The sequence below is a fragment of the Aulostomus chinensis genome, chromosome 23, assembly GCF_037954235.1.
Source record: "Aulostomus chinensis isolate RoL2024-O1b breed Wild chromosome 23, RoL_Achi_v1.0, whole genome shotgun sequence".
In the NCBI taxonomy this organism is placed as follows: Eukaryota; Metazoa; Chordata; class Actinopteri; order Syngnathiformes; family Aulostomidae; genus Aulostomus; species Aulostomus chinensis.
This window is the reverse complement of record NC_141342.1, coordinates 9828573-9840388: the sequence shown is the minus strand read 5'-3', so window position 1 is coordinate 9840388 and position 11816 is coordinate 9828573. Positions and strand designations below refer to the sequence as shown.

The 11816-nt window shown below is 41.0% G+C and overlaps 2 protein-coding genes across 5 annotated transcripts; one reads left to right on the top strand and one right to left on the bottom strand.

The window, feature by feature from the left end:
• Positions 1-730: 730 nt before the first annotated feature.
• On the bottom strand, positions 731-6967 carry kat7b (K(lysine) acetyltransferase 7b). Of its 3 annotated transcripts, none has more exons than XM_086196150.1 (14): positions 6902-6967; positions 5678-5828; positions 5333-5581; positions 5135-5217; positions 4469-4552; positions 4281-4379; positions 4038-4148; positions 3751-3942; positions 3485-3574; positions 3055-3195; positions 2554-2647; positions 1945-2091; positions 1693-1799; positions 731-1514 (listed from the first exon to the last, which is right to left on the bottom strand). In XM_086196150.1, exons 2-14 carry the CDS (start codon positions 5820-5822, stop codon positions 1413-1415), a joined length of 1644 nt encoding a protein of 547 aa, XP_086052276.1. In that variant the 5' UTR covers positions 5823-5828; positions 6902-6967; the 3' UTR covers positions 731-1412. The 3 variants fall into 3 exon arrangements, with proteins under 3 accessions (XP_086052276.1, XP_086052274.1, XP_086052275.1); XM_086196148.1 differs by having other exon boundaries at positions 6756-6965; XM_086196149.1 differs by lacking the exon at positions 6902-6967 and adding an exon at positions 6056-6349.
• ptges3l (prostaglandin E synthase 3 like) lies at positions 5840-10217 on the top strand. Of its 2 annotated transcripts, none has more exons than XM_086196153.1 (7): positions 5840-5873; positions 7950-8063; positions 8237-8303; positions 8401-8499; positions 8625-8714; positions 8867-8929; positions 9588-10217. In XM_086196153.1, exons 1-7 carry the CDS (start codon positions 5845-5847, stop codon positions 9594-9596), a joined length of 471 nt encoding a protein of 156 aa, XP_086052279.1. In that variant the 5' UTR covers positions 5840-5844; the 3' UTR covers positions 9597-10217. The 2 variants fall into 2 exon arrangements, with proteins under 2 accessions (XP_086052279.1, XP_086052278.1); XM_086196152.1 differs by lacking the exon at positions 5840-5873 and adding an exon at positions 7709-7821.
• Positions 10218-11816: the final 1599 nt, after the last annotated feature.

Here is an 11816-nt window from a genome sequence, read left to right as displayed (position 1 = left end):
CATCGCGGCTCTAATGAAAAGATCAAAAGCCTTTCGCTTCTACGGACTCATGGGGAAACGCTCAGGTGAGCTTCAGCCTCACGTCAGGTTAAAAATCCCAACAGCAACAGGTTTTCTGGATATTCTTCATTCCATTTTAGTCCATCGCGTCCAGTTTTTCAGTCAGTGGTCATGAAGACTGCTAGATGACAATGACAATATTTTTCTCCCCCTCAGCTATAAGGAAAGCATTTAAAGTAAACCGACGTAAGTTATTAAAGCAGCTTTAAAAATATTACGAGCGAAATTATTTTCCTGTTTTAAATTTTTTTTTTTTAAACAGCATCTGATCCAATTTTCTCACATTCCCAGGAAACAAAAGAGACAGTACCGTGGGAAGAATTTCCAGAGAGGGTGAGCATAAATACCAAGAAACCGTTCACATTGTTTGAAAATATCAAGGCAGCTTTATTCATTTTTAAAAATATCAAATTGCTAGTACACACTGAACAGCTATGATGGAAAAAGTACAAGGCAAAAACACTCCTGTTTTTAAACGTTTTCTATTGATTACAGAATCTCTAACCAAAGTAAATCCATCTTCAACAACCACTGCAGTAAACGCTCCAAAGAAACCACACAAGCAAGGTATGATTGTATCAGTATAAAAACCTGAGGTCCTTTTATTTTTATGTGCATTCTTACAGTGGTATTGTCATCTTTTTTTTCTTTAAATAATATTTGCAGCAAATGAAAACGTCTCAAATTTATTATTCCATTATTTGGCAGGTCTACTGGAGGAATGGGTCTGAATCCTGTATTGATGCAGCTGGAAAAAGAAGTACACAATTTGTAATAATGATCTATACAATTTTACACCAACCAAAGAGTACACTACCGTACACACGTCATACGTCTCACAACACTCATGCTAACGACTATTGTATTTATCCCAAACAAAAAAAACAAAACAACCCTATCTTTTTCAAAATGCACAGATTTTGAATTAAATAAAAACAGGCCAGTAAATGCAGCCAAATACTTTTTTTTTTTGTCCTTTTCTTTTTCTTTTTTTTTTTTCTTTTGCATGAGAAGCAAAACAATCATGTAACCCACTGGACTCTTTAGCATTCTTAACTTAGTAGATGTAGGCGGTTTTAAACCAAAATAAAAAATAAGAGGACAAATACATCGCTTGCCAATTCTTTTAGCCAAAAAATGATTCAATTTGGATGAATGGTGCTTAAAATAAGTGTTGAAAGTAAAATGTTAAAGTTAAAAAAAAAAAAAAAAGAAGTCTAAGATGTGACTAAGCAGAGCAAACACATGAGCGAGAGGAACCACTGACGATGATTGACAGTTAGTAGGTCTAGGCTACTTGTGGCTGGTGAGGCTGAAGGTGAGTTTGTTCAGTAGCCTGAGGGTCGTAGTGCTTATGTCCCCTTGGGAGGGGTCCATTTCAGAGAGCTGGGGTCGATGGTTTTGTTGCCGTTGCCTCTCTTGATCTCCTTTGCCTTCCATTCATCGATCAGGTCCTGGATGGAGGGAGGAATCACAAATAAACAAGTACCACGGACTGAACTGCTTGTTTTGGCCTGTGGGTTTTCCATCGCCTTCATGTGAGACGTAGTTATCCAACTGAGATGACAACATGAGCCCCCTCAACTGTGCACGCTGCATGCGATAACCCAACACTGCGGTCCAACGGCTCACCTGTCGCTTCAACACCAAGTGTTTCCCCTTCCAGTACTTCAGCATCTGAAGAGACTGCAGGGTGCTCACTATGTCCACCGGATTGACAGCAGTTTCCTGACTGATCTCTGTGCACCAGGCAGATAGAAGACAAAATTCAAACAAAACAACAAAAAAAAAGAAGAAGAAGTTTGCATTAATATGCACATTGATTTGTTGCTTCAGACAGTCGTAACTGTATAAACTGCATGGGAATTCTGTTTCATCACTCACCTTTAATAGAGATCTCCTTGCCTTGGAAGTTGTACATGTATCGGAGTAATACTTCCTTCCAGTAGCTGCGGTAGCTGATGAGACCCAGGTCAGAGAGGGGCCTCTCTGGTGAGCCCACCTTCTCCTCGACTTTGGACAGCAGGTAGCCTGAACACAGCAAACTGGACAGTCAGCATTCTAGCCTCAAGACACACCAAAACACTGTTGCTGATGAAACCTTGGACGAAAAATATTGGGTTGGCTTCAAACACCGGCTACGAAATGGATTTCACTTGTCATCTAGCTACTAGGTTACAAATAGCTAACTAGATGATATCCTCCGTGGGTGGACGGACGCAAGTAATAATGACACATCAATCTGATGCAAATAAACACGAATGGATAATAATACTCAAAACTACAAATACAAGAGAAATTCTAATACTATTTCAGGGTCACGGTAAGGAACTTTTGAAGCAGACAATCTTCCTTGAACAGAGCAGAGCAAGAGTAAACCATTTTTCTTCGCAGGCCTCCATCTCTCACTGTTGAGGATGAAGTTTTCAATGTTCTATGAGAAAAACCGGACAGAATTTTCCAAAGTAACGAACAAGGAGAACATATACATACTGAAGTCAATGAGCATCTTGCCGAAGCCCTGCCTCATGTACTGTGGCATCGTCAGAATACAGGAAACGTTGTAGTTGAGGAATGAATTCTTTTCCTTGAAACGAGAGAGAGAGGAAAAAAAGAGACTTTGAGTTGCTTCTGTATCAAATAGAGAATGTAATGCTGTTTATCAATAAATATTCTTGCCATTGCTCTTACTCATGCTACTCTCAATGACTGAAAGACACCAAATGAAAATGTTCAACAGCGACAATCCTATTTGGCTGATTTTCCCTTGTATGTGTAATAAGACCATACTTAGGTATGCTTCAACAAATCTTTCAGTTGACCTGCTAGGGTTCTCCCGACTATCAGAGGACTTAGCGGCAGCACCTGAGTGAATGACCTGAAGAAATACTATTCAGAGGAGCCCTCTACTGACCTGCACAAACAAACCAAAAATTGAATAAAACTCATGAAAACCAAACCCAGCACCTGAATCTGATTGTGTGTTGCATTTACCTTGGAAAAGTATCCAACTAAATGGCAGCCTGTGTTGTCTGCTTCAGTCATGACATAAAACAGGAACGGCTCCACGTCGTAGTATAAAGTTTTGTGGTCCAGGAAAAGCTTGGCGAGTAAACACAGGTTCTGGCAGTAGATCTGGGGACACAACAGCAATAAGCCGCTTCTTTTTTGTTCAGTTAACAGATTCTCCTCCAACTGACACGTCACTGTGATGCTTCGTTCACGGGTTCATATGTAGACAACTTCTAAACGTCTACACTCGGTAAAGTTTAGGGACCGAATGGTTCTGAAAGCAAGACCAAAACACCTACTGAACCAGGATTTTTGTGCATCATTACACCGCCGACGGCGATACCATGAGGACCCAAAAGAGTAGGTACTTCATTTCTTTTTCATTTAAGTGTAGGAGTCCCTGTTCCCCTACCTTATTCTTTTTGCCATCGACTTCAAACACTGATATCGCCCCCTTCCTGTACACCTCATCTCCTGGAGGATGCTTCCACACACACTTGGCCTGAAATCAAACACCGCACTTGTTTTACCCTCCTGTTGTAAACAATAAACTTTTTTTTTTTTTTAAATGCTTCATGCATCATCAGTGTGTTTATTGGGTGGATACCTCACAGGCATGTGGTTAAACACTATTTGGAATTACACCAGTGGTCAGAAATGTTACGTTCTGATTCTCACCATGTGTCGCCGGAGGATGGTCTGGCTCTTCATGTACTTGAGGCAGAACTCACAGACGTAGAGGCGACCCAGTCGAGCGTACTCCTCAGGGTAGGGCGAGTGGTACCAGGTGTCCAGCTCGTAGCGGCCAAACAGGATGGTCTTGATCATGTTACTGCCCTCAGTGATCTGACCCTGGATACGCAGCTTCTCCTGCAGGAGGGAACATGCAGTGTCACTATTGATCCTATCACTAACCCGCTATGTAAGATTATCAAAAGCTAGCAAATATGAAAAGAGGCCATTACCAGGTCTTCTGATGCCCGGGCCTGGGCTTTCCTGAAAAGCTCCAAGTCATAGTCACTGGTGATGTTTTCCAGCAGAGGTTCTCTGCTGTTTCCGTGTGTCTGCCGGTGCTCCTGTGGATCCCAACAGATGATGGACAAGGATGAAAACACATTTCAGCTGCCGACTGGATTATCAGAGGACGTGATGACAAATGTATCAAGAATACACAGCAATTATAGCACACTGGAGTGTTGGTATCGTACCATGTGCTTTTCTTTCTGTTCTTTCTGCAGGCCAGAGTTTCGGCCCTTCCTCATTTCAGTCACCTGTTCTTTGTATTTGCTCTGTTTTGACGTCGGTGTCTGAAAGACAGGCCAGAAATACAATGACCATCATTGCACGCCAACAACCTCACTTTTACATTCCTTTCTGTTGTATTGCAAAGACAGACCTGGTGACGAGTTGCATGGCGCGAGTTGCTTTCCTCCTGTCCCTTCATCTCATCTTCTTGTTTCTCGCGGCTGATGGCTTTCACCTGAAAATAAAGGGTCAAGGGTTGATGATCACATTAAATACTTTTTTTTTTTAATACATTCACTGCTCGCAGTCTTGATATTACTCTCTGAAATAAGTTTGAGAGGGAAGAAATCATGAAGAGCTCAATAAGCTCAGGAGGACAAAACATTTACACCAAAATAAGAAAGATTGTGGATTTTGTCCCTCATCAAGGAGATTTGAACTCACATTAGATGGGGGTGGGGTCTTTTTCTAATGGTCAGTACAAATGGTCAGGGGCTTATGTGACTATTAAACCCATTTTTCAGGGCAATCACTTCGTTGTTGTTGTTTTTTTTAAAGACAGACTTCATGATAAACAAGTGTGTTTGTAGACACAAACAATAACTATTGGTTCACATATGACAGTGCTAGCTAGCATATGTGCACCATGCGTATGTCTAAATGATACAAATAGCCTTCAACTACATGGTCTGATGTAACTCAGTGTTAGAATGTAACTCGATAGTCCTAAAGATACATACTGAATAAAAATAAGAGCGAAAAATAAATCATGTAATCATGAATTTCAGAATACCAATTAAAACATGCTGTTACTCACCTTACACTCGTCAGCTGAGAGATTGTGGTACAGAGGACACCCTGAGACAGCAAAATGACGTTCATGTTTTCCTGTCAGGTGACCTGAGTCAAACAGAGAAAGTTTACTCATTGATGTTATTACAACCAAGATATTATAATAATATGGGCATTCACAAGCCCATAAAAGGTTACATTTGCGAACAAGTAGGAATTTTACCAAGTGAATTACATCCCGGGGTGGGGCATTTCATGTTAAAGTTGTACGTCTCATGGCAGCGGCGACGCTTGGGCCGGTGGGGTAGGTCCTTATCGGAGTCTCTGTTGGCTTGATCTTTGGCCTGGCTCTCATCGTGAGAGGCATTGGGGCTGGAGATATCTAGCTCAGATTCAGAGGAAGGTGCATTTCCTGTGGGTGTCAGTGGTGGAGATTCATCATGATCTGCTGCTTGCTTCAAGTCAGGAGTGTCTGAGGAGAAAAAGAGTCAAAGCCCAATGTTTATTAAGGCAGTTGAGACAAGGGACACTGTAAAGAGAGAATGCTGTCAAGATAATGATGGTCAACCATGTGAACTTTGGCTTAGACGTGTAGAGGCTCTGGTGAGGCGCTGTCTCTTGGGCCTGTTCCCATCACTTTCCGAACTATTGGTCTGTTCTCTCTCAGCAGAGGAGTCTGAGTCTTCTGTCCCATCAGATCCACTCCCAGCCATATGTCTCTGTTAAAGAAACAAAATGTTAGCAAGCCATCCTAATCCAATTCTGTAAGTGAGCAGCTGAAATTATCAATGTCATGTAGACCGAAAAACACTCAGTCTCTATTACGCGAACTGTAGTTAATGACGTCACCTTGCTAATGATTAAAATCAAATTATAACACCAGAAACCCCTAATCTGGGACAGGGACAAAGCATACCCCAAGCTAGTGTCAGTTTAATATTCTTACCATGTTTGTTCAGCCACATTTGTGATCATTCTTGAAGAGAGAGCACACTAAGAGCTGTTAGCTAGCTGTTAGCGGCATAACCGTAACCGGCTAACGTTAAAGACCGCCATATTTTTCCGCGTTTAATGATGTAAATTGTTGTAATCAGTTGTAAACTAACAGGCAAGAAATGCATCAAAAGCTAAATGTTTACAATTACTGAAGGCTACATGGAGGGCGGAATTAACTTAGCATTTCACGTTAGCTACGTTACAGCTAATTGACTGTGGTACCAAATTCCATTCGCAATTCTTTCAAGTTTAGATATTGATTAACTTTCCTGCGTGCACCTGTGTCCTGATCACCAATAATAGCAGTTACTCTGTTGTTATGGTGAGTTCGGCGTACAGCTTTTGGACTAAGTACCGTTGTGTTCCTATACTGTCAAAGACAAACTTTTAGATTTTGCTACCGCCCACCAAGTTGCAACTTTAGCCGAAGATGTTCATTAAAAAAGACCAAATGTGACATTTAACTTTCATTCCATTAAGAATTACTAAAATAGCAAGGTGGGCAGCATGCGTGTAGACGTCTAACCGTGCCATATTTTGGGATAAGTCAGAGAAAACAGTCTCTCCTCAGAGAGAGAAAAGCATCGGAGCTAGCTAAACAAGCTAACGTTACCCTCTCTTGTTCCCTTGCTAGCTACATTTCTCCTTACCTGTCGTCTACGAGGCATGTTCAGCGCTGTGAACGCCGGTTTGAGAACGTTTAAAGTCAAAAATAGAAGAAATCCCTATACGTGGCATAAGACGAAGTGGGATACACTACGTATTGATTTTTGGGGGGCAGAAGTTTTTTATGTACCTAGGGTTGCTTGGATCTGTGACGCGCCACATCCCCCACACAGATAAGAGCGTTTCCGGTAACAACAGTACAGGGTCCAGGCCAGCAGGGGGCGATATTTTACCAGAGCCGCAAGCCCCCAAATCAAGCTTCAGTCTCAGCGAGTCAACCGCGAGCTATCAAACTAGGTTTATTTTTCTACAGCGTCAAAGTATTACATTGAAATAACAACATTCTTTTCAAATTAACTACTGCTAAATCCTCTAAACCACTATCTTGGCTAGACTTTTCAACACCCCCACACACAGACACACTTTTGTCTCAAATTAATGTTTTCATTGTCATGATTTAATTTTCACAATAATCAAAACACTATAAGACACTATCCTCCCATCCTCCCGGCCTTAATGTAATTCAACCTTCAAAGGTTTCATCAGAAAAGCCTTTGGTTGATTATTATGAGTTTGTTTGCAGTAGTATTTCCTTATTGTTGAAAATAAAGTTCAAACCTTAGTTTTCACATTACTTTAGCGAGTAGATGAAACACTGCAAAGTAATATACAAATATTCTCAAAAGTTTCAATATATTTCATCATTTATGAACATCTATTACTCAAACCTTTGTATATTTTCATTTCCTGCCCTGATCATGGAAACATTTCTCTGGCTGGAGTGTTTAAGAACCTAGAAAACCCTTCTTTTTTCTGGAGGGTTCAACAACCGACCATAAAGGGTAGTGGAGGGGGTTTGTTGAGGGCAAGTCTCCCCAGCAGCTGATACCAAAAGCTCTATAAATAGCTTACAAGGCTAGGCTACTTTAACAGAGCACACAACTCCAACTCACATGCTTTTTCTCCTCTGTTAGTAATAAAACCCTGTAAATTCTAGTTTTGTTTAAGAATTAGAATGAACAAGCCAAAAATTGTTAGACCAGATGAAAGGTAAGTGCTGTCTGATTCTTCTTGATTGATATTAAAAGTTGCTTTTCATGTTGAAGAGACATAACTATGAAAAGCAAATAATCATATATTTGATTTATATGTGTAATAGTTTCTCTGTTCTCCCACAGCCAGCCAGCAAACGCAGTGTGGTTTGACAGAAAGAAATATGTCACCATCAATTTCAGGGTTCAGAAACCGAAAAATGTACAGGTTGACATTCAACCTGACAAACTCATTTTATGGTGCGTTTTTTTTCGCTTCTTTTACCCCTTTCTGTGTCTATGGATGCGAATTAGAACGAAGTGTTTCAACATTCTTATCAAGTCTTTGAGACATTTAACTGGCAACATGAGCCATCTGCTGTTCAAATGGACAAATCATTCTCATGACAACTGTTTTTCTGTCTTTACAACAGCTGTAAAAATGACACAGACGACGTCTTCTACAATGAGCTGCACTTCTTTGAAAAAGTCCAAATCAATGTAAGCGTCCAGTCGTCAGGCCTGATGAGGCCCAAGAACAGACATTCTAAATGCTCAGTTATCACATGTAAGTTTGTATCCTTCCATCACGTTGAAGGATTCCAGAGAGAGAGTGTATGACCGCACCATAAATGTCCTACTAAGGAAGGTGAAGCCTGATTATGCGTGGCCTCGTCTCCAGAAGGATCCTGCAAAGGTTCGTCCATGTGTTGCCTGTTGATCAGATCCTAAACATGACAAACAGCCAGTGTGTGTATTTTATCCTGCTTTTTTTTTTCTTCTTTTTTTTTAAATTGTGTTCCTTCTACCTCCCTGTTGCAGCCCAGTTGGATTGCCGTGGACTTTGACAACTGGAGGGACTGGGAGCATGAAGAAGACGAGGGAAAGGAAGAGTATGATCGATACGTAGACGTGAGTAAAGCCAGTGTGCTGTGTAATAATAAGGTGATTCCAAATTATACAAGGGTTTAGAAAATTCTGCGCAACATTTGTAGTTTTGTAATTTTGGCATGACCTCTAAAAGGGTCTGGAGAGTGTGATACTGCTTGGCTTTCTTTCTTCAGATGATCCAAGACATGACCAGCAGTAACAAAGGAGAAGCACCAGACATGGGAGATCTCAGCGATGTAAGTCCTGGTGTTTATCATTAAAATGGATTTCTGGTTAGTTTTGGGAATCAAAGAGGTTTTTGGTGGAGTCTTTGGAGATTATGAAACTACCCAGCTGATGCTGGCCATCAAACTCACATCGTCACCAAAGATGACTGGTAGGATTGACGACGGTGAAAATCATCTTGACACTGAGTTCCACCGTGGGTCGAACACCAAAACTCAAAAAAATTAGATAAATGTCACAAAATAGTAACATTTCACTTCGTGGGAATGTTAACACTGTAGAGGACTTCCAATTTTGGTTCAACACAACTCGAAAATAATAAAATATCATCAGCTGTGGACAGTACTCATAAAAGTGATGTTTCCCTGACATTTAATGTGGGTCACCTGAGATCAAAATTCAACCAGGAATCAACTTCCACCAAGTTTGTACTGTATTGCATCTGTCATTTTTTTTCCTCTTTCGAGCTCCTCTTTTCTTCCTCTCTTTAGTCTGTTTTGGTGGGTCTTGATTTTTTGTTGTTGTTATTTTTGATCTATTCCTTCATTTTTCCCCCCTCATATGAATTTAAATTTGTCTTTAACCATATTCTTTACCACTTACTGATCTGTTTTTGTTCTGCTTTTTCAAGGGTGTGATGTTGAACACGTTCCTCTTTCTCTCCTACAGTCTGACTGAGCGGAGGTTCTCTGCTGCCTGCCGTACCTCAGAGCTCGGTTATGGGGACACGTTGTATTTGTTGAAACTGGTAAAACTTGCTGAGGATTTGATGTGTGATTGTCCAAAATGAGGGTTTTTTGTTTTTTTTTTCCAATTTTTGTTTTAATGTGATAATTTATTGAAATGTTTCTGTCCACTGTACACCTATCATATTATGTTCAGTTTTAATAAAATAAGTTTTGTCAAAGCTGTTCGGAAAGTTGTGATGTCGCAGAGCTAAGAATTTTGTTCATTTTTTAACCACGTATTTAAGTACAGTGTGCTTGACTGTGACAAGGGAGATTTCAGGGTCATGTTGTTGACTTAGCAAGTCTTCAGTACACTTGTTTAATTCACCTTATTTTAGTCTCTACTGCCTTTTTTTTCTTTTTATCACCTTAATAATTCCATCTTTTGCTTGATCCAAACATTTTCCTTATTGTGATATTTTGTTTCCAATCCACCGAGTTCAGTCCTTGGATGTTTTAGATCGGGCTGCACGGTGGTGCAGTGGTTCGCACTGTGGCCTCACAGCAAGAAGGTTCCGGGTTCGGGCACAGGATCTTTCTGTGTGAGTCTCCATGTTCTCCCTGTTCCTGTGTGGGTTCTCTCCGGGTAGTCCGGCTTCCTCACACAGTCCAAAGACATGCCATTTGGGGACTAGGCTGACTGAATACTCTAAATTGACCGTAGGTATGAATGTGAGTGTGAATGGTTGTCTGTCTCTATGTTGGCCCTGCGATGGACTGGCGACCTGTCCAGGGTGTACCCCGCCTCTCGCCCGTTGACGCTGGGATAGGCTTCAGCCCCCCCGCGACCCTTAATGTGTAGGAATAAGCAGAAGATGACGATGGATGGATGGATGTTTTAGATCGTTAATTATGGGACGGTTCTCTGAGGGCGATGCCCACCTGATCACATTCATATATTGAGTGAGAGTAATTGTCAAATGCAATTCTTGTGCTACACAGAATATGAGTGCATGTCCTGTCTTCTATAATTTAGATACACGACCAGTCAAAAGTTTGGACACACCTTCTCGTTTCATGTTTTTCCTTTATTTTCCTGACTGTTTACACTGTAGATTCTCACTGAAGGCATCACAACGATGAATGAACACATATGGAATGATGTAGTAAACAAAAAAGTGTGAAAGAACTCAAAACTTTTTTCCCTTCAAAATAGACACCCTTTTTGCTTTCATTAACGCTTTTTGTTCATAGAGCTGTCAGCTGTTAGCCTCCACCTGAATTCAGCACAACACAACTGATGGTCCCAACCTCGTGAAGAAGACATGAAATTCAACAAATGAACCCTGACAAGGCGAACCTGAGAGGTGAAAACCTTTTCAGGTGACGACACTCATTGACAGAGGGCCGAGGGTTTGCAGCGCTGTCAGCAAAGCAAAGGGTGGCTACTTTGAGGGATCAACTATATCAAACACATTTACAGTTCCATCCATTTTCTACCGCTTATGTAGAAAAGAAGGAGTAGGACAAGGAGAAGTGGCATTCCAAGGGAACAGCAGAGAAGTGGATGCAAGTTCTTCGGGCAGCTGACCTTCCAAACATCCAGGCAGTTGCACCCTTTGTCCTCAGCATCCCATTTTCTCTCTCTTTCATGAAGAATAAGTGGACTGATGTGCGGAACAAATGCGCCACTGAATTCATTAAAGGAGAGCTCATTGTCAGTCTTAATAATGAAATGTCTTGCTCGGAGTTTTACTCTGTGGCACTGAAAGACAAACAGCTCCTTGCTGCAGCCAGAGCTCAGAAGAAGTACAGACGGAAAAAATAAATAGGTTGACTGCAACTGTAGGCCACAGCCATGGCCTTTGAGGCACAAGTGGGTTTTTTTTGTTGAAAAGTTTTCCTCAGACTTTACGTTTGCTCTGTATGTTTGCACCTTTCTGACTGCAATAACTGTGCACTACGTTCTGCCTTGTATTGTTTTATATTAGTTTATACAGTTTAAGTTAAGCAGAACAGAAATTTATTTCATTCTGTTAATTTTGTTATTTTGTATGAAAAATAAATTGTTGATAATGAATTATTTTCCGTGTGTTCACATCACTCAAATATGAATCTAATTCCCTGCCACGTGTCCATCAGCCTCTCCCTCACTATCACCCTCACCTCAGCCTTACTCACCCTCACATTCATCTCAACCGTCCCCTTCACCAACGCCCCCTTTGCCAAC

Excerpts from the sequence above, each read along its gene's own strand:
- kat7b (XM_086196148.1), bottom strand. Across the intron at positions 5,218-5,332 it reads CCCGGGATGTAATTCACTTG|GTCACCTGACAGGAAAACAT; the intron begins GTAAAATTCCTA and ends TGTTTGACTCAG. Across the intron at positions 2,092-2,553 it reads CAAGATGCTCATTGACTTCA|GCTACCTGCTGTCCAAAGTC; the intron begins GTATGTATATGT and ends TGCTGTGTTCAG.
- ptges3l (XM_086196152.1), top strand. The coding sequence starts at position 7,787 with ATGAACAAGCCAAAAATTGTTAGACCAGATGAAAG. Across the intron at positions 7,822-7,949 it reads ATTGTTAGACCAGATGAAAG|CCAGCCAGCAAACGCAGTGT; the intron begins GTAAGTGCTGTC and ends GTTCTCCCACAG. Across the intron at positions 8,064-8,236 it reads CCTGACAAACTCATTTTATG|CTGTAAAAATGACACAGACG; the intron begins GTGCGTTTTTTT and ends TCTTTACAACAG.